We start from the raw sequence: 27697 nt of genomic DNA on the forward strand, positions 1-27697 counted from the left end.
AGTTCATCAGTCTTTCCTTACTTAGTCCTCCATGGTACCAACTTTCAAGAATTTATTAGACAGTTTTAGTTAAGTTAGGTTTGGAAATGTTTGGGGATATACTAACAAATTGTCCACAAATTTTTAGGATAAAATCAGATCCAATGTCATGAAATAAGGTCTTGAGTATGAGAACTATCCTACACATGAAACCAACCTTCATCATCCATATCTGTTGGGTTAATACATTATTTACGTGATGTTTAAACCTATTATTACTATTAATTATTTCTTTCTTTAAAAGTTATAGGAATTGCTTAAAGCGTGACACGTTAAATTAATCTCAAATTGATGTTGGGGACACATAAGGTAGAAACGCATCCACAACATAATAAATGTTTGACAAAGTTTTCCAAGCATTCATCTAGACGGCGTCTAATCTCGTCGCATGCATACCTATCAAGCAATGACCAGTAATTACGAACGTGAGAAGATTAATCTGTTAATATTGTTAGACTTAACAGGGTAGTAGTTATATTGTGGCAGCTTCTTGTCTATATCTGCTTTGATATGCGAATAAGAGTATTTTAACTCATTCTACTACAATATAATTGAAATAACTTAAAGGTCTATTGGGATACAACTTAGTGAAGAAAGCGAATATTCTTTTCTGCAAAAACAATAGCCGCCATTGGATTTTGAATTCATAAAGCAACTTGAATCACTCAACCCAATACCATATTACATACTCTCTGCACATTAATATATATTTTATGCGAAAAAATTCTATAAACTGTGTACCAACACATTCCTGACATATATCGTTTTTGTATATAGACGTCTGAATAAGTTAAAATATATTGCAAGTATGTCCGTGCATTATGTTTTTACTAATGACTTCGGACATACACTTAAGGAAGGGAGCCCTTAAATTGAATATACGCCTATTGGCGAGTGCCGGGCATTGACAGAGTAATTGAGTGAAATTTTCTATTTCCTTCTATAATTCTTAGCTCTGACAGTAGTTGTTGGAAAGAGTCCGTATCCAGTCAATATATTTACCAAGACAAGATACTGACTTTATCTTGTTAGTATAGCAATAGTGTTACAAAGTTATGTGCACTCGCAAGATTAATCATTTCTTCCGTTATTTTCTATCGATGGCCATCTTATAAGTGTAATGTGTTAAGAGTCCATTTTGTAATAAGGATATTTACAATGTACGGCTTTAATACTTTAGTAAGTGAATCGAAGAAATTTTTGATATTTATACTTATATAATATACTATTTATATTTTTATCTATACTATTTAACAATTTATAACTATATTTTTGGGTCAGCAGTTAGTTTACATATTTATAAGAAGTAATTTATTACTATATAATATTAAAAAACATAATCATAGTACTTTTTTAGAAATTATTGTACATGTCGGATAATTCCACCCATTTGTTTTCATGTTGATTCGAAAATCAACACCTTCACTTAAAGAAAGCTATTATTCATGTTTGCATCCATCATAGAATACATTATTAACCAAAAAATTAAGAACCATTGGTCTCTTTTATTATGGAAAGCTGGCATAAAAAGAACGTGCCGTGAGCGCAATATAATTTTCTAGGTAAATATGAAAATTACTTCTTCAAGTTAAGAGTACTTGGAACTTGTAGTCTCAAAAAATTATTTACAGATAATTAAATATAAGAAATGATCCCTAAACCAATGATAATGTCAGTCAAAAAATCAATTACTTAGGAATTGAAAACAGTAGTTTATATTAAAAACTTAGTTTCTTTCGTCAAAACGGTTGTTAAAAATTAATCATTCTGTAATTGTAAAATCATAAACAAAGTGCAGAAAATAGTATGGTCCTTTAGTAATAAAAAGACTTGGAAGCATTTGTTTTTTTTCTTTTTGGAGATTTAGTATTTTTAATATAATTTACAGTGATAAACTATACATAATAAAACAAAAACGTTTCCGCTTTTCAACTTTAAGCCGTGTTTGCATAAACTACGACTTTAAGAACTTGTAAGTTAAATTAGGTCATGGTGATCTCATATATAATTAGTGAATAAAAGTTGTGGACACTATCAAACTTCTGTCATTGTGTAACAATTATATAACTTTAAAAACTCATACGTTATGTTAGATATGGAAGACGATCGCCTGTTGATACCCACCTAACCCAAATAGTTCGCTCTTCCTTAAACCATCTGAAATTAATATTCATAAAGTAATATACAAATATTATAATATTAACCTTGTCCTTTATTAATTATTGCAAATTGCAGCTTTTCATGTCAAGCAATTCCGATGTAAAATAAAAACATATTTATAAGCAGCCTCTTCAACTTTTCAATAACACTCTCTCCAAGTTGCTTTATTCTTTAGAAATAATATACTTTATATGTTTTTTTAAATTATTTCATATTTTATTATTTTTTTTAGAATTTAATTTTTTTTCTTAATTTAATAATTTGTTTAACTTTGGTTTTGTTTTGTTGTTTTAAGAAGAAGATTTAAATGCAAATATACACATACATAAATATGCACTTCAATATCGTAAAATAATTATATTTCAACAGAGCAATTAAATTTTTCTCTTTTATTTAAATATATTTATTTAATTATTTTAAACAGTCCATTTTTTAAATTTCTTGAATGATAACTTAATTAATTTTTTCTTCTTGTTTTAGTTTTAGTTTAATTTTTATTTTAATTTATGAGGTTCATTCTTGAGGTTTTTGTTTTCGCCAATTATTGCAACAACCTAAAAATAATTAATAAATATTTATTTATATTTTCAATACATAATAATATATACATATATATATATATATATATGTATGTATATAATTATAATTATATAATTACAATTATAATTAAATATTTGCATGTATACATATATATACATATATATATATATATATATATTTATGTATATTATACATATTGTGTTTAGTAGTTTTCTTTTTACTTATAATTTTAATTAATGAAATATTTTTTAATTTATAATTTTAAATAATTTAAAATCTTTGTACATCTTGAATATTAACTTTGGTTTTTGACTATAACTATAAAGTGTGTAATTGAAATACGATTTGCTTTCCTCTATCCATTAATCTCAAATAAGTTTAGCTTTAGTGTAATTTAATAAAAATATAAATTTAATTTAATTTAATTTAAACGTTTTATTTTGGTTATCCTGATTGCCATATGAGTAACAATTATCATCTGGAGCATCTCCATAATTTTTTAAAGCCAACGTTATAAGTTCAGTTCTGTTCTTTAAAGCAACGACCACAAATGCACCATTTGGTAGAATTTCGCATGTTGATATCTGTCCAGGTGGTTTATATACAGCCAAGGATTTACCTTATAACAAAAAAAAAATAAATAAAATTAGAAAGTTAATAAAGTTATAGTATTTTTATATCAAAATTGTAAAATTATTTTCAATAGTGTTTTGCTTAAGTTAAGAAAAAGGTGTTATTGTTTAGTTTTGGAGATATTGCAGTATATTTTGAGAATTATATTAGATAGAATGGATTTGGAACATTTTTTAAATCAAGTTTTTCCCATCAATTTTAGTAACGATATGAGTTATCCATCTAATTACTATTACTATTACTCACTAATGCGTCAATGTCTAACAAGATAGAATGGATCCAGAGTATTTTTGAAGTCAATTTTCTTCAATCAATTTTAGTACCGGAACTACTTTGCCCATTATTTCTTTATCCGAAATGAGTAGTCCACCTTAATACTTTATTCGCTAACACTTCAATGTTAGACAAGCTCCCAACATACATTTCTCGCCCTCAATGCATACATAATTCATCTAATAAAAGTATGAATCTAAAATTCTAAATGATATTTTAGAGATAATGTAAACTATTAAGAGAATACCAATTCACCTAATATTCCGATTAAAAAAAAGAATTTTTGTTTAAAATTACCAGAAATAGGCGAGTTACGTTCGAATTGGTTTAAAAAATTTCTATCTATGATTGCAAAAAACTAACTATAAAAACAGAGCAAACAAAACTTGTTTAGGGTGCTATAAAAAGCACTTTTAATTCACGTTTCACTAACCAAAGGAAATCTTTGTTCAAACTAAATATAACGATTTTATTGCTCTATTCTGTTTTGTATAGTCTTTCGTTTATCAGACAATCAAGGACCATTCTCAACAGGGAGTCAAATTGCTTAAATGTACCTGTTATGATATTTTCCTTGTAATTTTATCATATTCTAGCTTTTAAGATTTCTATATGGGCTAGAACAACAACAACAACCGTTACATTATAACATATTTTAAAAGGCATTCTCTGGTTACAGTGCACTTACCTGTATTTAGTTCCCAAACACGTATTGAATTATCTCGTCCCTCCTTGTCTCGCGATAAGAGCACTTTTCCTAATGGATCCAATTTCAAAAATGTTACTGGCGCATTATGACCAATTAATGTTGATCTACAATTTCCAGTCACAAGATCCCATATCAATATCTTTGCATCTTCCAGACCAGCAATAACACAGGCATTCACTTGACTAATAGCCAGAGAAACAGTATTACATGCTGGTTTCCATTTCTTGAATAGTGTACCACTTTGCAAATCATAAACAACAATGAAGTTCGGTGTTGGCTCATTGAGTTCCTTGGCAACAACGCATACATATGAACCCTCATAAGTGATTGCAGACAAAGAGGTTTGAAAATCGTGATGAGGAATGCGTAAGTCGTAAAGCAATTTTCTTTGTGTGAGATGCCATACTAAGAGTGGAAAAGGCTTCTGTGTTTCATCACCGCAAACCAAAATGCTAATGAATATATATATTTAATTTTTATAATTATATAACTTTAATAGCAAACATTTACCGTCCATCTCCGGATACCAATAGAGAATTTAAGAATCTATCCTCACCTGCCTTAAAGGTAGTAACGCAATCACCTGACTCTAGATTCATTAAATTTACATACATACGATTGCGGGAAAGGCAAACTAAATGGTTTTGATCATGAAGGCCAAAATAGGGCATTTTCTGATTCATTACACCTTTAAGTGTGACCTATTGTATATATTTAAAAATCAATTAATCAATTAAAGTAATAAATAAATTTTAATAATTTTAAATGCTTTTACTTTAAATCTTCCTTCATCCAAATTGATTACTCTTATTTCTCTCCTACACAGCACAGCCGCTTCATAAGTACCAACTGGACATAATGCCGTTGGTTGTGATATACCTTGTAATTCCCGTACTCTGGTACAGTTTTGTACATCCCATATGCAAACTTCCTCACGTTCGGTACTTATTGATGCTACATAATAACCTTTCTGTGGCAAATTGACCAAAACATCATAATTGCTGGTCATAGTTGGATCATCTTTTCCTAAAGACGAATTCAGCACTTCAAGGAAAGGTATTTCAATTTCATTTGTAAACTCTAGCCATGAACGAATTTTCTCATCATTCTTCAATGTTGGATCTTCTTTTACACGAGTTTTTAAGTAAAATTTAATAAGCGTATAAAATTGGTGGCCATCATAGCAAAGCTCATGCATATTGCTTTTAAGGAAATCTTTTAGAAAAGTGATATGAATGCAAGGCTGCTCTTCTATATTGGACATCCATTCGGACTCTAGAATATCATGCATTAAGTGTACCGGTCCAGTGGAATGCACTTTATCAGCGATCCATTGCAGATCAGTAAAATAAAAACAATTAAATAACATTTCAATTTTATTCGGAGCGGCGTTGTCCTCAATCAATGCACAAAAATGGTGATAAGGCAGTTTTAAAAACTTTTGGAAATTATAACTAGAAGATATAAAAGATTTGTTAAATTTTGCGGTACATATATGATATAAACGAATTGAGCATGTCTTACCTTGTAACGTTCCCCTGTGTAAATGTATTATCCTGTCTATCAAAGAAGTCACGTATAGTTTTATGTACCAGCCATCTCTTCTGTGAATACTTCTTTAAAACAGCATTACGAAATGTTTTGTCGGCTATTCTTATATTTTTTAAACTAATCAGCATAGGCCCCATAAGCCAACAAAATTTCGACCATATTTTAAAAGCGACCTGCGCCTCTATTTGTGCATGTTTCTGAAATATTCCTAAACAGTCACTTTCTCGTATGCCCCATTTTGAAAGAGATACAATCAATAGCATTAGCTCCACGTGTTCTGTTGAAAACTTCGTCTCAAGCACATGTAACATTTTTCCTAAAATGTCAGATACTTCAGTTATGGATATTGATAAGTGTCCCAGCCAAGCTAGCCACCACAATGATTTAGCTTGAAATGGTGTTTTGCCATGTAAGTTTTTCCAATCATTTGGCAACTTCAATGCACCATTTGCAGCATAAAAATCTCCACCACCTGAACTCAATATATCATTCCACTGTCTTTCTGTGAATTGTTTCAATTTCAAGAAGTTTCTATTTGGTATACCAAGTTCAGCTAGACTTTTAAGAGCTGTATTTTCTTCTTCCTTAACATTTTCGGTAATTGTTAATATTACTTTAGACATGCTATTGAGATTAGTAGGTAACCAATTAAAATTTTCTCCATGCAGTATATCATCCACTGAATCAATTATAATAACAAAGAAATATTTACTGCTCTCTAAGAAATCACGTATTACTTTGGCATAACTCTCCACATTCTGAAAGAAAATATTTTAGTATATTATGTATAAATAATAACAACAACAACAAAATATAAATGTATAAAAATATAAATAATTGATATAAAAATAATTAATAAGATTTGTGACAATCTAGTTTTAGTTATAGTTATATCTAGTTATATGTATAACAAAATATATGTATATTTTTAAGTTGAACTATATATAGGACAAGTACTAATACATAATATGCTTTAAATACGAATATATGGATTATATATATAGATTAAATATAAAAAAATATATAATATCATATATTACATATAATTATTACATTTTAAAATAAATATATAATAAAATTATTATAAATCGGTTAGGCTAGGTTGATTTGTATGGCTGCTAACCACCACACATTGACAGAGTGGGCCACAAATTGACTTAACTATATATATTTGGAAATAAGTACATTTTTTATTTATTTCAAAACATGCTTTTCTTTTCTTCCTCTGTCATATTCTTCTTTCAGTAAAGCGTAAGGGAATAGAATTAATGAATATTAAGCTGAGTTCCTTCATTTTACAATTTAGAGAACTTTCATTTTTGACATAAACCACTTTGATGTAAATTAAACATTTATATGTTCTTGGAGCCAACATAATTTTACGGACTATGCATTTTAGAAAAAAAAAATATTAGGTTTATTAATATAATATTATTTAAAACTTAACTATGTTATTTTAATAAATAATAAAAGCAATTATTTTTAAACTCATCGAATGCAGTTGGCGATCGATTCATTTTTAAATAGTGATATATCACTGTATGCAATATATAGCACTTGTCATACATAAATACATAAATTAGTCAATGAGATGGGTGGGACCCTGTAGTACCCCCAGCTATGAAAGAGTAAAAGTGCCCAGTTGTGCTGACTCGAAAAAAGGATCAACACATACATACTTAACCTCAGTTTATTAAATTGAACAGATTTGTTAAGAACAATATATTTTAAACAGTATTTACTACAGATTAAATTATAATTAAACACTTTTAAATAAAAAAGAATTGCATATCTGATTATTTAGTTTATATAGCAGCAATGAAATATGGTTGCCCGATGTTGGTTACATCGTCTGTACCCAACTTGTGTTCCCCACATCTATTTGCAAAAGTTTAATCGTCATTTATCAAAAACTGAACTGATAGTTAACATAAAAGGAACTGAAAACATAAATATAGACTGATGGATATTGTTAAGTCGATTTGTCTTTGTAGGGTCATCATTATAGGTAAATACAGCAACCACATTAATATTATGTTTCAATACTTCTTTCTATTATAAGGTAAAAAGTTTAAACTCTAAGAGTCTAATAGTTTTAGCTGACTCAGCTTCAAATTTGCAGTCTCAAAACATTATTGACGATAATTATGTATAATTAAATACAAGAATTATTTCCAAGACCACTGATGATGGATACTTGCCAATACTCGAAACAGCTGTATGGTCAGCCAAAAATGCAATTAATTAAAAAGAATTTCACTACTTTTCGAAAAACCTCTTTATCTAAGTTTTAGAAATTTTTGAACACATTTTGCAAGTTTTTTTTTTGTTTACGAAAATAATGAAAATTGTAATATTAATGCATATACTTAAAAAAAGCGATATAACACAATATGTATGTAATATTAAATATTAGAATATATTGAAAATGAATATATATAATAATTCAAAATATAGTAACTTAGCATTATATTAATATATATGTTAATAAGACAATAATATAATAATCTTATATAATACTAATAATTGATAATTGATAATTTTTATCAATTTTATATATTTATTACTATTACTTTTATATATTATACTTAATAATTATTTAATACAATATATCTTAATGAACTTACATGATCTGCTTTACATTGAACGCCATTATATAAAACTGACATTTGATCCGCTATTGATCCTAATAGTGTGGTTAAGTCTGCACTACGTGCGGTTAAATTACAATACCTGTAAATTTTAAGAAAATTGTACAGATTGCTATATCTACCTAACTGAGTACATTATATAAATATTACCTTAATATAAGTTGGGCTTCTGGTTTCCATCTATGTACATTTTCCATAAGCTTGGAGACTAGCACGCTTTTGCCGCAACCACTTGCACCGGATACTATCAGGGGAGACTGACTGTTGTCTTTTATATATCTATAATATTTCATATATATTTTATGTATTTAATAGAATAAAAACATTCTCAACAAAATGAATTACCTCTTCAAATCATTCATGATATCAAAATTTGCAGCATTTTGTGCTAAAATTTTAGAATACTGACCAATAAGATGTACTTCTTCTAGTAATATCTTATCTACACCATTTGTGTTATATGGTATACTATTTTTATTAAGATGTTCATCAAAAATTCCTGTAATAGACTTATCTAATAAATTCTCTATAACGGCGGTTAGTTCCTCATCTAAGATATTCATTGTAGGCAGTATGCGTATAAGATTTTTTTCAGAAAGATGTGATTTAAGTTCAGCATAGATTTTTGTGATGCGTCTCAAAATCTCAACGTCTAATTGTGTGGCATTTTCAGGTGTCTTGGAATACTGTGCACCAGTCTGTACCCATATACAACGTTTAGCCAATTCCTGACTCATTAGCACCGTGTTATTAATTTCTTGTTCAACAACGGTTGTCATATAAGAATCTTTTAGATCATCCGAGAATAAGCGCAATAGCACATTGAGCAGATTATTTAGTTCATCATTGACTTCTGTAGAATATGCATCGATTTGTTGTGTATGCAAACGATGACACATTGGTTGATAAGAATTATCTATGGTATACCATTTTTCTAAAAGTATTTTTTCTTCATCTGTAGCCGCAGTTAAAACCGATGTAAAATCTTGACTTTCAATTGTCAATGGCAACATCGGCATGCCTAATGATGAGCCTAAAAACAGTATGGGTATTATATATGATGTTGATGAATGCCTTGAGATTTCTGATAGACAATTTGCAGCTTCTTCATGTCCGCCTTGAGCTTCTAATGGGCTGTGCGTCCAGCGCTTAACCTCTAATAATTTTGTGAAATCTTTTTTCACTGCAGCATCGGTTTCATGCACATCCGAAATGATGAAATCAAAACCTCTACTTTGGCACTTACTCGTGAAGTGTTTCTGTAAGCTATATATGACTCGCTTATGCTTCTTATATTCTGGACTATTATCCGCTAAAATATAGATCACAATTTTCTTATCTCTTTCAATTTTGCGACTAGGCGGTGGTTTTCCTTGTAAGATTGCTAGATTATTAGGCGTCGATTTTTGACCTGAGATATCGGAGGGAGCTGTAGTAGCCAATGGCGTACTAGTTGTAGAATCTAAAAACATAAGATAAATAATTTTTATTGTTTATTTATCATTTTTTTGATTGAAATTAAATATACATAATTAATTAATTTACGATGACTTATTATACTTTTTTGGAAACTATATAGGTTTAAGATAAATATAGACGGTGCACTCTCTATATAGTAATCTTATACTTATAGATATAGGGTAATACAATAGATCTTTTGGTGCCATACTACAGATTTGCTTACCGTTAGTGGCGCATTTTTCTCCACTTTGATTTGCCTTTTTCGCATCAATATTTTTGGACGTTTCTTGTTCTTGTGAAACATCTGTGTTAGGTACTCGTATATCGGGCACAAATTCAGGATCAGCTAATGGTGCTAATTTTTCGTTATTTGCATCAGTCGATTTTTTACTGTCTTTTTTGTTATTAGTTGCTGCCTGATACGATGGAGTGCTAATAATAATATATATAGTTAGTTATATAATATCAAATTTTATACTTGTATATATTATAAATATACTCACTCATCTGATTTTTCTGATATGCTGTCTTTTTTCTTTTTTTGTCCTGAGCTGCATACATTACCCATGTTGATGAAGTTTCTGGAACAAGGCACAATAAGTAATTTATTATTTTCAAAAATATTAGAATGGTCATTCACAGAATTTAAATGAAGAGTATTTCAGAAGTATAAAATTATGAAATATCATAAACTCGTAGAAATTTTTTTAATGATCATGATTGTAAAATATTGGTTTTATGGAAAAAAATATATACAAGTAATTTTAAAGCTTTCTGATTCTCTCTCATAAAATTTATAGCAATATTATATTAAATTAATTAATTTGAAATTAAATTTTAATTAATTTTTATTTTAATGTTTATTGGTAATGAATATTTTGGACAAATGTTGTTAAAGTTATTATAATATGTAGTTTAATAAAATTAAATTTTGAATTTGTTTTTCGATCTGATTATCTTAATATTGTTTTTTTATACATATTGTTTTCAGCTATATTTTTATTATTATATTCTATATTTCGACTCTTCTTGGGAGTCATCATCAGGATAAAAACTAATTAGTAAACATTAATAAATATAAATAAAATATATATCAATTCGTCATGTTTTTGTTTCTGTTTTCCATATTGCAATATGGATATTATGGATAATGGATATTAAAAAATATTCAAGAAACGTTTAATTTTTAAAAAAGGTGACCTGTAGCCGGAAATATAATATTTAATAAAATTATTTGAACTACATCCTTTGTCTATTCTCTAATCACAAAAATAAACCTTTTGAGTCTTTGGATAAGCCAACTATATCTAGCAACATGATCATAGGAACATATTCATATATTTCGCTTTGTTAATTAAATTCACCACTATATATAATGTTAACATTCTACATAAATATATATTTATAATATATATTGAAGACTATAATTTCGTTCCAAATGTATTGTTTTCTTCAAGAGATATGACTTTGGTTTAAGTTTTAACATTGATCTACTTATACCAATTGCACCATGCGTTGCCTTACTAAACTGGAATAATTAAAAACCATTTCAAAGCTCTAATAAAGCCCACGATGCTCTTTAACGGAAGGTTATATGGATGACTAAGATTCTCCAGTAAGTAAGTCCCTAATATGATTAATATGCGTCACACTTGACAGTAATAAAGCTGTCCTTATATACACTCTCCTAACATGGTTTCTTGACCAACAGTGATCAGTAAGTATTAAAATAAGACCAAATAAATATTGTTATTTGATGTGAAGTCCATATTCTTAAAAAATTCTTAACATAGCATGCAATTTCTTGAAAGATTTAGAAGTATTTTAGCTTGTATTGTTTATTGTAACTTAGAGCTATGATTCAAAAAAAAAACTCTGATCGGTTAAATGAAAATTGTTGTGAATAGATTTGTTTTGAATTTTGATGACTTATTAAAACATATATATATCAATAAATTGCTTTTACTTTTATTAATAAAAATCTTACATAGTTTGACAATAATGACAAAAAATGTTCTTGTTAATTAGTGCAAAGAAATGCTGAAAAAATTTAGTGGTAAGGTAAGGTATAAGATAGATTTGTATAAAATAGTGCCAGGTAACAAATCATGGATCTTTGTGTATAAATCTCAAAACTAAACAGCAATTGATTATATTGGTGTTTCATGAGGAACCGAACTTAACAAATTTTGTTTGAGCTCGAAGCACTACGAAACAAATGGACATTAGATTCACTAAGTTTCAGTGGATTCATTCTCATTCACTAAGTTTGAGTATATCTTTATGACTACTTACAATGAATAACTCTAGGTCATAATACCCATGACTTCAATTTATATGTGTAAGCAAATTAACAAAATTAATTTTCAGGACCGTTATGTATACTATTGCTTTTCGAAAAGAAGGTTTATTTTTAGCGGCTACAGAAAATAAGAAAGTATAATATGATCTAAGATGCAAATAGCTAAAATACTTTCGTAAGGTAATGGCATTAGCTATTGTATGTTGTTGTTATAGTAACTATTTGTATGCTAGAAATCAATCACACAAAAACAGGACAAGAAGTACATAAAAAGGGAACTTGATAGGATACAAAACATGTATAAGAGGCTGTAGAGGAAAAATACACCACTGAAATAACTCTGTAATATTAAATGTAAAAAAAACGCACTGTTTAAACAGAGATAACTAAATCATAGAGATGTTCGAACGAGTATAAGATTCTTAATCAAAAATTTTTTGTTTTTTCGAACTAGAAAATTTCTAAGTGCTACTCAACAGCACTGATTTTGTAGAAAGGCATATACTGTTATTATTGTTTTGGTCTTTGTGGTCTAAATTTCAATTACCAAAATAAAAAAAAAATGAGTTACCGAAAACTCATTTACACTACCAATTGACAGGGAGCTCTTACATTGTGACCGAAAAGTTTCCGGTCATAAATAAATAAAACGCAAAATTCTTAATCTTCATCAATATTTATTTTATCTCCTTCAAAATATGCTCCATTAGAAGCGATACACAAATGCCAACGTTTCTTCCAATCATCAAAACATTTTTTATAGGCGCTTTCCGGTATGGCTTTGAGTTCCCTCTGCGAATTCTGTTTTACGTCTTCTATGGATTCAAAACGCGTTCCTCTGAGTGGTAATTTGAGGTTGGGAAACAGGAAAAAGTCACACGGTGCAAGATCAGGTGAATACGGTGGCTGTTCGATGGTATTTATTGAATGTTTGGCCTTAAAATCGTTGATAATGTTGAACAAATTGAGGTGAATCGGAACAAGCCGGGCGTTGACACGTCGCATACACAAATTGTCCACCAAAATCAAACGAGCCATCTCACGACCGATGCCTAGCTCTCGTGCTATCTCTCTAACACTCACATGAGGATTTTTGAACACGATTTCCTTTGCCTTTTCAATGTTTTCGTCGGTGGTAGAGGTCGAAGGTCGTCCAGAACGCGGCATGTCTTCGACGGTCGTACGACAGTCCTGAAAGGCTTTGTACCACTCATAAACTTGAGTTTTCGATAAAACTGATTCCCCATAAGCCTTTTGTAGCATTCGCAACGATTCTGCACACGAAATTTCGTTCGAAAAACAAAATTTGATGCAAACTCTTTGTTCAATATTTTTTTCCATTGTTTTTTTCGCAACGCACTACTGAGGTGAACTGGTTTCAACAGCTGCCGTAAACGAACTGTCTGACAGATCGCGCTCATTTTTGGCATAGTAATTAAGGACAGTGCTGCCAAACTACATAAACTTAAAATATCGAAAAATATACAGCGCGCGAATTTTAAATGAGAACCTCCGAAAACCTTTCGGTCACAATGTATGTGCAAATCTGCTAACAAGTTTTATATTTATTTTGTCTGTTCTGTTTCTATATAATATATGGTAGTTACTTTTAGTTAATGTTAATAAGCATACATTGTGCTACATTACAATGCATGTTATAAATAAATTTCTTTAGTTAAGAGCCTTCATTGCTGGGTGCATTTATAAGTCAATTTTTAACATGCAGAAAACTCTAGTTTTAATTTTTATATATCAACAAGTGGGACTTTCATATTGAACTCCTTAGTTTGTATATATATATATATGTATATTATTTTTCAAACACATCCTCGATTTATATATTTCGAATAGTATGTTATAAAAGATTTTCACATGATTATATTGATATAAGCTTAAATGATCATTTTAACAATTGATCATTTTAACAATTGATCATTTTAACATTCTAAGAATCTTACGTTCTATTACTTTATACTACAAATAGAATAATAACATACAAGGTGCATTTCATAGTATACAGAACTTTTGAATGATAGGTAGTACCTATTTGTGAATAGGCTGCGCAAACTTAATATATGGGCTATAAATATAACAAGAATAAGGTGCTTCCATTCTATTAAAGTTCAGGATAAATATTTATACATATATAATATATATTAATATATTTTATAAATATAATATATATTTGTAATGTTTGAAATTGTAAAATTTTGTCATATACCAAAAGAACACTGGTAATCAAGGCTCATCACTTTAATGTTAAATTCTTTTGTTTATTTATGTATTAATATTTTTTATTTAAGAAAAAAAATTACCTTTTATAAGTTATTTTCATAATAAACTATAAATAATTTATTTTTTACCTATCTACTCTGAAGATGGCCTACGAGATAGACCGAAATATCTTTATTATAAAAATTTTTTTTAAAATAATAATAAAAAATGTTGACATAAATTAATTAGTGTAATTTATGGATTTTCACCGGAAGTCAGTTGAAAATGAAAAAACTTATAATAAAATATAATTATAATATAATTTATATCTGTGATAACTTTCTTGAATCCAGTAATGTACTTATTGTAACATCCTTCTTAGTTTCGTTTTTATAAATCCATTATTTTAAAACTGATATTAAATTTCCATTTTCTTTAAATAAGTTTTTATTCTTTGTAGAAAAAAAAAATGTTCTTTCAGATATATAACAGTATAAGTAAAAGACAACTCTTTTTTTTATATGTACGTACATTTTAAAACTATGATATGCTAATTAGATGGCCTCGGAGTTCTCCGAGCCATCACATGAATTCGGTATTTTATTTAACACGGTTGTCATATTAGTTCTGTTGCTAACTACCGACCATACAACACAGATAATGACAGTAATTTCACTTTGTATAATATGAGAGAAGTAGAAGACCTCATAAACTTCTTGGCGGGCTATTCATTGTTTCAAGCACATGTACTGTCTTCAAGCACATGTACTGTCTTCAAGCACATGTACTGTTTTGCTGAATGGAACAAATGGGAATATCTCATAGCGTTACTAAAAGAGAAGCGGTAATCTAAGAAAGCAATTTTTGTGATATGTGATGACTATCGATAACTATATTTTTATTATATTTTTTTAGTTGAAAATTTTTTTTAAAACTATCTACTATCTATCTACTTTGATTATTTATTATAATTCTCAAAGACAGACATATTGTTGCCATTACATACCGTCTTATTATAATTTTCTTTTTCATTTTATACAATTTTAAGTAATAATTCAAAGTGTAAATAATTCTGAACTCCAAAAAAAACAAAAAACTACTAATACAATATTTTATTTTAATTATTGCTATTCCATATTTTAACATACATGTTTATATTTCATCTTTAATGACCATCACACAAAATAAAATTCTTTAAATAAAAATAAATCTAACCCTTAGAGTATAAAAAATATTTCTTGTTGAGTAGTACTTAATGCTACTAAAATCATATTTCTAAAAGCATGAAAAATATGACCCTAATTCTATTCAATATGTTTATTGAAATCAAAAGAAGCTTTTCAAAAATTCTATTCCATCCCATAATTGGAGAATGCAAAAAGGATACGATTAAAAGAACAATTTCGTAAAGAGAAAATCAACTGACAATAGATGATAAGTTAATGCGGGTTATTAGCTGGAATGGCTTTGAATTTGTGGACGCCTTATTGACGTAAATAAAAAATTAAAATTTATTTGTATATAAATATAAAAGGTGGAATAGGATCAAGGATATGATTATAACGTTAAATTTAAAGAAGATGTCAAGAACTATTCAAGTACAAAATGTACAATTACTGGCACGTTTCGATGCAGCCAAACTAGGAGATTATGATGCATTCAAGTGATGGCATCTTCCTCTCATTGAAAGTTTAAAAAGAAAAGTTTTCAAATTTATATTTAAATTAAATAAAAAGTTTTAGTTTCTAGGAATTTTTATTACTACAGAGCCATAAAAATATTAAAAAGATAAAGGCATAGTTGTTCAACAAATATCTCAAAGCCAATAAAACAAAACTTTTTCTTCATTTTTACAGAAGCAACTTATATCTCTGAAAAAGTAAAGGAAAGTTTTTATTAAGATGTTTAATTAATTTAAATTAACTCTTAACTTTTTAATGATAATAAATAGAAGAAACAAGAGATATGAGATATTCAAAGTATTTTGTAATATGAAGATAGATGAAGTTTTGTTAAAAATTATTTAAGATACTTAGAAACAAGAAAAAAAGTTAGTTTATAACTACAGTGAGTTACATTATTAATTATTGAAAGCTTAAAAACTATTTCAACCCATAATTTAGTTTTAATTGCGATGTTTAATTTAAATATATATGCATTAATATAACTTAGTCTCATGCAGTCTTGTCCAGTTCATTTGAAATATGTTAGTAGTAGTATGGTATTTTTATTTTAGTTCAAAAACAGTATAATATTTCAATCTTAAAACTAATCTTACACGTTAGTTTATGCTGTTAATAACTAGATTACTAAATATTCACACATTAAAATATTGCTAATTATTGAACTAAAGACATGGCCCAAATGTCATCTGCCATTGAGATATTCCTTATGATATTATCAATCAGTTTTATTTATGTTCTAAACATAAAAACTCGTGCAAAAACTGGTGCAAAATATCTTTCGATTAGTTACCCAAAAAGCTTGGTTTGGTACACAGAAGGATCAAAAATGGATAACGGCACTGGTGCTGGTGTATGTGGACCCAACACCAGAATTTCGGAGACAATAGGTACATAGCCGAAAGTTTTCCAAGCAGAAATTCACGCAATCAACTTATGCTTAAGATCCAGTGTCTTCAATATCATTTGGTATGACTCTAGAATTGTTATTTACTCTGGCAGCCAGGCTGCTCTGTCTTCTTGAACTTCTAAGTCGAAACAGTTCCTTGAGTGTTATGAGCTTTTAGAGTTAATTGCAGCTTGGAAAAAGTTAAGTGTTTATTGGGTTCCGAGCCACAGAGGAGTTTTGGGAAATGAACAAGCTGAAAAGCTAGCCAGAACTGCATCAAAAACTGGTTTTAAAGGCCCTCACCCCTTTTGTGGGTAAAACTGGGCCAGTACAAACCAATAACCAAGGAGAGGAAGAATCGTTTACGGCTGGTGTGGTGGGAAGGTTTCCTAGGACTTAGGCAAAGCAAAGCACTGATCAAATAGTACTTTTACAAAAACATTCTTAAATCATCAAAAGATGATTCAAGGTTGCTAACGGGTTTCATTACAGGTCATTATGGTCTGAAATATCACCTATATAAACTTCGATAATCTGCTAATTCGGAATGTAGATTATACTTCAAAGATGAAAAAACTATTATGCATATTTTTTGTGACTCTCCAGCTTTAACAATGCACAGAAGAAACTTACTTCATATTGAATTTCTGTCACCAGAAGATATTAAGAGTTCTTCTCCAGATTTAGGTCTGGACTTTGTTCAAAAATCTTTAAACAGTTTTGTGTAATTGAAAGTGATTTTGGTACAATAGGTCTTTTCTGGCCTCAATACCGGCTGTTGTCGATTTCACGACAAGAGTTTTAAAATTAAAAAAACTGACAAATTGCATGATACATCAATTGCTATAAAAGACCTTGTTGACTGCTCTTTGATGCATACAACGTATAATACTGTCATTGCACCATCAGATTTTCATATGTCGCATCTCTGCAACAGTATGTTATGTCATAAAATGGGACTAGAAAGAAAACTGTAATAACATCTGTCCAGAAGATGTAATGGGTAGTCAGAAAATGAAAAAAACTGATCGAAAAATATGTTTAAATTTTATAAATTGGAGTAAGCATTTTTTAAATAAAAAGGAGGACAATAATTTGTACTAAAAAGTTAAAACTTTTTACTCAATACAAAATAACTATGTATTTAGTATCCGAAATTTTCTGCGCTAATTATCAAAAGAAGGATAAACTTATTCCAATAATATACAGAATAATATATATTGTTCATATATATATATATATACAGTACATAGTGTATATGCATATATATATATATATATATATATATATGTAGCGAAATTATCTATTGGCAATTACATGCATCGGTAAGATCATTCTCGAAATTTCATGAAATAATTGGATAATTTTACAGTTTCAAAGTGAAGTCCTTCAAAAGATATGTGCCGAATTTTACTTAAGTTCCAACTACTACTAAAACAGCTTTTAATATTTTCTGAAGAATAGAGTTTCGTATATTAATCAAAGTATATAAAATAATAGAAATAAATAACATTGAAGCGTAATAAACGTTAAAAGGATTTTCAATTTCAGTTTCAACAAGATTTAGATCTGCACTCCGACCATTCGCCAATATCTTTAACTTTAATGATACGATCATAACGAAAAATCATAAAGCATTGCTTAAATACAGTGTAAACCTCTCAACTCCACTGAGCACTTGTGATGTACTTGAACCAGTTCATTAAGAAAATTCAAAGAGCGACTTGGAACAGTACCCCTGAATATAAAAGAAAAACTGTAGGGGAGAACTATCCAAGGGAAATTATGAGTCTAATAAAAGAAAAAAGGAAACTAAGGAAAAGATGGCATCAAACTCGATCTCCTCCAGATAAAAGTAGGCTTAATGAAGCTACTAAATGTTTAAAAACTGAGATTCGTCTTATTAAAAATGAGTCAGTAAAAAATTATATTTCATCAGTTGGTATTCTCGATCAATAAATCGATCGAATAACAAAACGCGAACTAAAATCAGCAATAAAAGACTTGAAAAATAAAAAGGCGCCTGGCTTTGAATTTATAACATCCGAAGTTTTAAAGCAGGTACCAGATAAAGCTGATCGTAAATTATTAATGCAATTCAATGTAACAATAAATCTAAAATATATTCCTAGCCTATGGAATATCGCGGAGGTAAAAATGATTCCAAAAGCAGGCAAACCACTAGAATGGATATCGTCATATGGACCAATTTCAATTTTAGCAACCTTTTCGAAGCTCTTTGAAAAGCTATTCTACAAGAGACTAATGCCTATAATAGAACCCGAAAAACTAGTACCAAACCATCAATTTGGTTTTCGTGGCAAGCATTCGACTATAGATCAAGTACACCGCATTGTCGATGAAATTGAAAGGGCTATTGAAGGTAAAAAACAGTGTTCTGTTGTATTCTTCGATGTCTCACAGGCTTGCGACAAAGTCTGCCACAAAGGTCTTTTGAGTAAACTAGAAACATGTTTGACGTCGTCATATTTTGCGATTTTGAAGTCTTACATTATCTCGAGGTTTTTTTATGTAAAACACGAAAACTGTTATTCAAATTTTTCTGCGATAAAAGCGGGTGTACCTCAGGGGAGTGTACTCAGGGGAATGGAATGTACATCAGGGGTATGGTCCACTACCATACCTGCTTTACACAATGGACTTGCCAATAACACCTGAAAGTAAAATTGCAACATTTGCAGATGATACTGCTATTTTGGCGATTGCTGACTTCGTTGAATAATCAATAACCAAATTACAAACAGCTACAGATTCGTTAGGCAATTGGACAAAAAGATGGCGTATCAAACTAAATTCTGCTAAATCTGTAGATTTTACATTTTACAAATGTAGATTTTACAAATAAAAACATACAGTACTTTCCTATTTCGATTCAAGGTACTCGGATACCATATGCCAACACTGCAAAATATTTTGGTATAACGTTGGACGCAAAATTACGATGAAAGGAACACATAAAAAAGAAACGAGACGAGCTTGATATGAAGTTGCGAAAAATGGAATGGCTAATTGACTGCAAATCCACACTATCTATGCAAAACAATATTCTGCTATACAATCAAATTTTAAAACCTACATGGTCGTATGGCGCTGAACTATGGGGGAGCGCTAGCCACAGTAACGTCGAAATAATCCAACGTTTCCAGAACAAGGTTCTACGGAGCATTTTAAAAGCGCCATGTTACATTAGGAACAGCGATATACATCTTGATCTAAAATTGTCCACATTCGCTTAAAAAGTAAAAAAGAAAGCAACAAGTCACAAACTGAGATTGCAGCAACATGTTAACACAGAATCTGTTAACATCATAACCTCGTATGGACAACAAAGACGACTAAAACGGCGAAATGTCGCTGACATGGCATTGAATTAGAATGTAAACTAATTTGTGTAGAAAATTGCTTATTTATGTATGCATAGTATTTATTAGATTCAAGCTACTCGTTATTTATAATGTAACTAGTTGTAGCAATAATAAATAAAAATAAAAAAAAAGTTTCAATTTAAGCTCGGTCATATAACAACCAATGACGTTGAATTCTCGGATTATCCTGATATGAGTTCGTGATTTAAAAACATATCAAAGCAATGGTCTCAATTGTTTTAAGTAGTCTTAAATATAAGTTTCAGGAGATAGTTGACAACGTTAAAATATTAGAACATGTGTGCTATATTTTAGAATAACATGTGTTTATCAGAAAACTGTTTGGAGATATGTCTTGAACACTGTTTAAATATATGATAACACTTTTTAAGTAATACATACTTAAAAAAGGAATATGGTTCCATTATCAGATTTCAGAGCCAAATCGGCTGACTGAACAACATTCGGCGAAAGCGTATCAAAACGCTTAAAGACACAACAGGTAGCCGGGAATATTATAGAATTTATGAAATACTAAAACCTATCAATAGTATTATATACCGCTTTTAAACTCATCCTAAATATGCATAATATAAAATACAATAATTTTTTTGATATTAGGATCCAATTATGTCTATAAACTTTATTAGTTCTAGCTACCTCAGTTTAAATTGGGTTCTATTTAAAAATAGAGAACATATGTATAAGTTCTATAATCGAACTATGCGGGAGTACTTAATCAACATACCCATATACGGTTACGTATGTTGAACAAATTCAGAACAAATGTTTGGAATATGTAACCTCTATTTAGAGAGCTTTAATTTACATAAGAATTTCAATACATTGTTAGTAAAAGATAAACCAAATAGCCATTCAAGTAATTCAACACAAAATTGCAAAATCATCCAAATCAAAATGCGCGAAACCAAGCATTATCGAAATTACTGGGCAGTAAGAGAATTCTTGAATAGAATTATATTGTTTTATTACCAGCTCATTTAATACAAATTAATTGATTAAAGATGTAATTACTTAAATTACTAGCTAACTTATTTTTTTATTTTATAAAACTTATTGTGGTTTTCACTAGAAAGAATTGAACTAAAACAAAACCATCAAGTTCTGTGAAAAATATGTGGTCAGAGGTATGGTTAGCCTAAGGATTCACTTGATTTAAATATTAAAAATTAATTTGGATTTAAAAATTTCGTCTTCATTACCATACTTTTCTATTAGAAATAGATATCTTGTCATAGAACACAAAATTCTTATTTAAACATATTTTATAATATTGTACAGTTTACCAAAAACACAAAATTCTCACAATTTATTACACTTGCTTCTTCATCAATATATAGAGGTGGATATTTTAAAGACCTTGATGCCAGGACTTTATATATCGAGATAAGGAGAAACTATATCGAAAAATAATAACACAACACTTTCCGAATACTCCTCATACGTCCCATGTCAGTGGAAAACCTTAATTTTTAAAAAGACTATCTGAAGAAGTGGTGTTTCTAACAATATAAAATTTTTGTGCATAAATATTTATTTCTATATTAGACACAACACTTTTCGAATATTTATTGTACGTCTTATATCATGAAAAACCTTAATATCTTCGAAAACACTATCTGACGAAAAGTCATTCTTCAGAAAACACAAATTTTGGTGCTGAAATATTTATTTATATATTAGGAACAACACATTTCAAATGTTTCTGTTCTCAGGGAATAATATTAACCTTCAAAAAGACTATTTGAAGAAGAATTATTTTTCACAAAATACAAATTTTGGTCCTGAAATTTTGTTTAAATAAAGACGAAATACCTTATAAATTATAGCTAAATAATAATAATGAATTAAATTATATAGTACGGTATTGTACATATAAAATGCTTTAGCTTACAGATAAAAATAAAATAAAAATAATAATTAAAATAATATAGTGTGGTATTGTTGTTCAGATAAGTCGCCTAATCGTACTAACTTAGATGGATAAAAACCCATTACTTTATATGTGTGTGTAATTTCTTAGAGTTCAAATCAATACCGGCGATGAAATTAAGTCCCTAGTATTACAACCAGCAGTTCGGGAAAGCTTGCGGAAGACCAAATAAATAAAATACTCAGATATTAGCGTGATATAAACAGTTAGCTAGACAAACAGTATATTAAAATAAGTGTACGTTTACTACTTACAAAGTGTATACGACAACTGAGAATATCAAACTATGTTGACTATTCTGTTTAGTCGGGTTTGATAATTCATAATGCATCGTTTAACGCTAGAACAACGCTTCCAAATTGTGGAAATTTACTTTGAAAAAAATAAATCTGTTCGCGAATTTCATAGAGCACTTCGCCGAAGAATTGTATTTATTGATGAAGCTCATTTCTGGTTAATTGCCTACGTCAATAAGTAAAATTGGCATATATGGAACGAACATAATCATCAAGCATTAATCCTTAACGTATCACCATTACATCCATTAAAATTGACTGTTTGCTGCGGTTCACACGCTGGCGACATCATCGGTCCTTATTTCTTTTGAAAGGAGGATGGTGTTACCGTTACGGTGAATGGTGAACGCTATCTAACTATGCTGATTGAATTTTTGTTTTGCAATTTCCAAAAATTAATCCCTTAAATATCGACGACATTTGGAATTTGGTTCCAACAAGATGGCACAACGGTGCAACTTGTCATTCAGCGCGCTTAACAATCGCTTTATTGCGAAATCAATTTAAGAACAACATTATTTTCAAAAGTGGTCCTGTTAACTGGACCCTCGTTTATGCAATTTAACACCTCTCGATTACTTTTTATGGAGCTATGTTAATTTACTGGTTCATGCCGACAACCGATAAAATAATAATTCTTAAAGCATTGGAAGTCAATATTCATGCCACCATTGACGCCATACGGCCACATTAATTATAAAAAAAGTCTAAAATTTGACAATGTAATTCGTAGCCGCAACGGGCATATGTCGGCGGATAAATCATATTCCAAAAACAAATATCATGAAATTATCTGCCAGGTTATAATAAAAAAAATTTAATTTCAAAAATATTTTATATCTTGTATTACTATTTTAAGTTCTCATGCAGCTAAAACAACACCCGATATATCAACAATAGGAATGCCGGAAGTAGAAAGAACCGTGTATTAAATAAACTCTTGTCTGTTCGTTTCTCGCAATAATTATATGAACTCAAGAAATTGGAAATATAGTAGGTGGGCTCCAACATTAACTGTTCGCGACACTACGTCCATAGATCAACTATTGTATCCTAAGTGGATAGAATACCAAGCTTGTGTATTGGTTCTGATTCTCATATAAAAAGATTATTACAGAATAATGAATGCAGATTGAGTTAAGAATAATATTACTCATGTGTAAGCTTTCAAAGCAAAAGAGCATTTGAAAAGATAATTGTTATTTATAATATACAATGTATGTCTTAACTAAAATATCTTAAATATGAGTTAAAAATGTAATAATTAGTAAAATTTGTTTTAGTATGATTATATCTTTTTATATATCCTTCATACTCGTATTACGCTTAGTAAGCAAGGTTGAGTAACAGTATTAACGGTGTCGTAGGTGCAATAAACCATGGATAGTCACAATGTGTGCGTACCCTTTTAACTCTTGAATCCTTTTTTCCTTTCCTACAAAGGGAATTGAGTTAGTCGAGTTAGTCGAGTTAGTAGAGTTCATTTATTTTTACTATGTGTCGCAGAACAAAAGCATTTTAATTAATGAAATTACATTCTATCTATTTCGTGCTCAAGGCTCAAAATCTAATGTTAAATTGCCTTTAAATTATGGATTGAAAAATCTTTTTTCATAGCCTATTTAGTACAATAATTTCATACACTTCATTTAAAATGAAAGGTGTGGTCTAGAATAGGCAAATAAGGTTAGTGCATGCAAATGAAGTGCCTGTTCACGCCGGAGTAGCATCAGCTACGTACGCTCGTGTAGGTTTGTATATGTATTTAAGTGTATTTATGGATTTTTAATTAAGCTAATATACAATATATAGGTTGGAAAAAATATACTCACTAACCTGTTAGGTTACAACAATAGCTACAAGCACAACAAAAATAGGAAAAACAACAGCTATTGATAAACATATAACACATTAATTACTTAAATTTATGACAATCTCAGTACTTGCCACTTTTTATTAACAAAATTTTTATTTATAATATTATATTATTTGCTCGCAATTATCGGAACTACCTGTGTATACCTGTGAACTGTAAGTTGTCTACTGCACACAGTTTAAGCTGTGAACTTTATATTGTATCTGCCAATGTTCCGTGTTGTTGTGTACGTGTATGTGTATGCGTGTGTGTATGTGTATATTAATAATTTTTTTTCTTTTATATTAAATCCTCATTATCCCAGCTGTACATAATTATAAACGATTTTGTGCGAACGAAAAATGCATATACACAATGTCGCGAATAAGCAGCGTTTGTATGTGTGTGCTTGTGTGTGTGTGTATTTGTGTATGTGTGCTTACTAATTGAGGGAGTAGGGTGGGCAGCTTTTCATTTCAACAACAACAATATTTACTCTACCGTTAAAACCAACCAACCAACAACAACAACAGGTCAACCAAAATAACGCAAAAGGAAAACGCATGCTCTGATTATTGTCTTGATAGACATTGTGTTAGCAATTAAGGGGTGGGACGACACAGGACGGCACATTTAAAGTTTGAAGTTAGTGTTCTTTCTTCTAATATGTTTTGTGATTTAATATTTGTTTTTTTTTTATTCTTCTTTTGTTGCTTTTGTTTTTAGTGTAATTATAATTTTATGTACACACTTCGTGTTGTGCATTTTATTGGCAATTTTTTTATAGTTGCTTTTTTTGTTTTTATTTATTTTTTTATTTTAATTTATGTTTCTGTTTATTTTATTATACATTCACCTTTTGGTTTTTATGCTGTTTATAACAGAGATGGGCGAAGACAATTTACTAATCGTATGCTATAATTATTACGTATACGCATAAGCCGCAGTCAACAAAACATGTTAAGTATGGATTGCGTTTTATGTATGTTAAAATTTAAGATAAATAATGACATTTTTATTTAACTATTATTTTATGCAATTTAAGGATTGCATTTATTTTAAAAATTAAACACATTTTGTTGGAATTGTTAATGTAATAGGGAATGTTTTAAAATGCATCCGTCTTTTGCACAGAATTTTGCAGCACATAAATGCAACAATACAAAAACTTTCTTACTGTATTAGTGTGCCTGCCCACCCTTGAGTAATATCCTTTAACTTTATAACTTTAAGTATTTGATAAGGTATGTGTATTTGTTTTTTTTTTGTTATCTTTTTCGTGCTTAAGAAATAAAAATATTTTCTTTATAGTTTAGTTTAAGTTCTTTTTAATTAACTTATAAATATGTACATATATTCTTATTCAAACATTTCCTTATTAATTTCGGTCATTTATTTCATTAGAAGTGCTATATATGTGCTTCGCCACAGGGGGGAGGGGATACAACTATGTTGAATATCTGCTAAAAATAAATTTTCTTCTTCACTAAGATCTACTTTTTGTTTCAGTTCATAATATTTATGTTATAAATACATTAATTCATTTTCACATATATTTTTATTAATAAAAGCAATTTTTTATTTTTGTTTTCTTTTTATTTTATCTTGTTTTTTGTTTTTGACACCAATCAAATTTATTATATATTAAATATGAGCATAAAAATTAATATAGATATAACAGATTTCTACAGTGTTTGTATGTATATCAACATGCACTGCGTACGTAAAATTATATGTGTACGTACATTTCGTACAGTGACGTTTGTACGTATATATATACCGAATATAGAACATATATGAATGTATAAATGCGCGTATACATACATATCTACAGATCTATATACGCTCGTATGTATATTATAATTTTTTGTCACCAAATGCTTTAAATTTAATACATTTTATTAGTTTATTTAGTTACAAATTACTTACACAAATTCAATTTTGATTTTATTTTTATTTTAAATTAGATATTTTTTGATTTAATACTAACTGTTTGTGTTGTTGCTGTTATCGACGATGTTGCTTACTTATCTAGTAGCTTCAGCTTTAATATATGCAGCACAGAAATTTTTTTGATAAATTAAACTAAAAAATTTCTAATTAATGTATTGAATTAAATATATTTTAAATAATGTATATAGGTTTGTGCACATATACGATTGTTTTCTTTTTTTGTGATTTTCATTTTTTCGATAACATTTTTAAAATAAATTTTCACGAGCGCAACTTTTTCACTTCGACATCGGAAAACAAATTAAAAATTTTCATATGCTTTTCAAATAAATTTGTATTCAAAGTTCTCACAGCTTTCCGTACTGCATAGTAATGCGAAAAGCTCTTTCTTGTTTTTAATATAACACAGCGAGCAAGAGAGCCAACTGAGCACTGAATCGAAAATCGAAAGACTTCGTTGGTACAGGGACAGCGGTGTATAAATTCCTGCAGTCAGAAGTTTTTGTATAATTTCCCTATGCACTTCAAGCAAAACAAAGGAAACAACGGTACTTTGTAGGAATTTTAGTGTTGCCAACTCAAGCAACTCAATAACTTCTTTGCGAATAAATAATATTTATATATTTTACACATTGGAATATAAAAGGAAAATATATTTTAACTTATAACTATTCAGTAAATATTTACAAACTAAACCTGAAAACTATTTGTAGCATATTCTTAATCATTATTATTTTAAATTCGATCCAAAAATCTTTATGTTAATATAGATTTAATATATATAAGTAAGTAGCAAACTAACTAGCCATCGTTGGCCCTTTGCTTTGAATATTCATAGTAATGCTGTCTACTTATCATATTACAATGTCCATTGTATGTATATATTAATCGATGTAATAACTTCGTCTACTTAAATTTTGTTTTCTTTATAACCACTGTCATATGAATTCTCCGCTTTCGTTTCTGATAATTCTATTTGGTCCTCATTACTTTCTACCGGAAATTTTTCTTGAATCAAATTGTTTATGTCAACCTTTATGAAATTATGTTCCGGCAATTCTCATCTATATAAGTGGCAATGATTGAAAGTTCTGTATTTTCTTCCCAAACTTTAATTTGTTAAAAATTTAATGGCACTTTGTCTTCTTC

At 29.1% G+C, this 27697-nt stretch overlaps 1 protein-coding gene across 1 annotated transcript; it reads right to left on the reverse strand.

Annotated features, from left to right (window-relative positions):
* Positions 1 to 3005: 3005 nt before the first annotated feature.
* On the reverse strand, positions 3006 to 26687 carry LOC119689176. The gene is made up of 11 exons (XM_038103947.1): positions 26586 to 26687; positions 10521 to 10598; positions 10241 to 10449; positions 8902 to 10018; positions 8707 to 8835; positions 8533 to 8638; positions 5879 to 6663; positions 5130 to 5808; positions 4865 to 5055; positions 4334 to 4806; positions 3006 to 3358 (listed from the first exon to the last, which is right to left on the reverse strand). The coding sequence occupies exons 2-11, from the start codon at positions 10583 to 10585 to the stop codon at positions 3156 to 3158; spliced, it is 3957 nt and encodes a 1318-aa protein (XP_037959875.1). The 5' UTR covers positions 10586 to 10598; positions 26586 to 26687; the 3' UTR covers positions 3006 to 3155.
* Between the last annotated feature and the right edge of the window lie 1010 nt (positions 26688 to 27697).

Source organism: Teleopsis dalmanni, chromosome X (genome assembly GCF_002237135.1).
Source record: "Teleopsis dalmanni isolate 2A chromosome X, ASM223713v2, whole genome shotgun sequence".
NCBI classification, from domain to species: domain Eukaryota; kingdom Metazoa; phylum Arthropoda; class Insecta; order Diptera; family Diopsidae; genus Teleopsis; species Teleopsis dalmanni.

Excerpts from the sequence above, each read along its gene's own strand:
- LOC119689176 (XM_038103947.1), bottom strand. The coding sequence starts at position 10,585 with ATGGGTAATGTATGCAGCTCAGGACAAAAAAAGAAAAAAGACAGCATA. Across the intron at positions 10,019-10,240 it reads AGAAAAATGCGCCACTAACG|ATTCTACAACTAGTACGCCA; the intron begins GTAAGCAAATCT and ends TTATGTTTTTAG. Across the intron at positions 5,809-5,878 it reads ACACAGGGGAACGTTACAAG|TTATAATTTCCAAAAGTTTT; the intron begins GTAAGACATGCT and ends TATATCTTCTAG.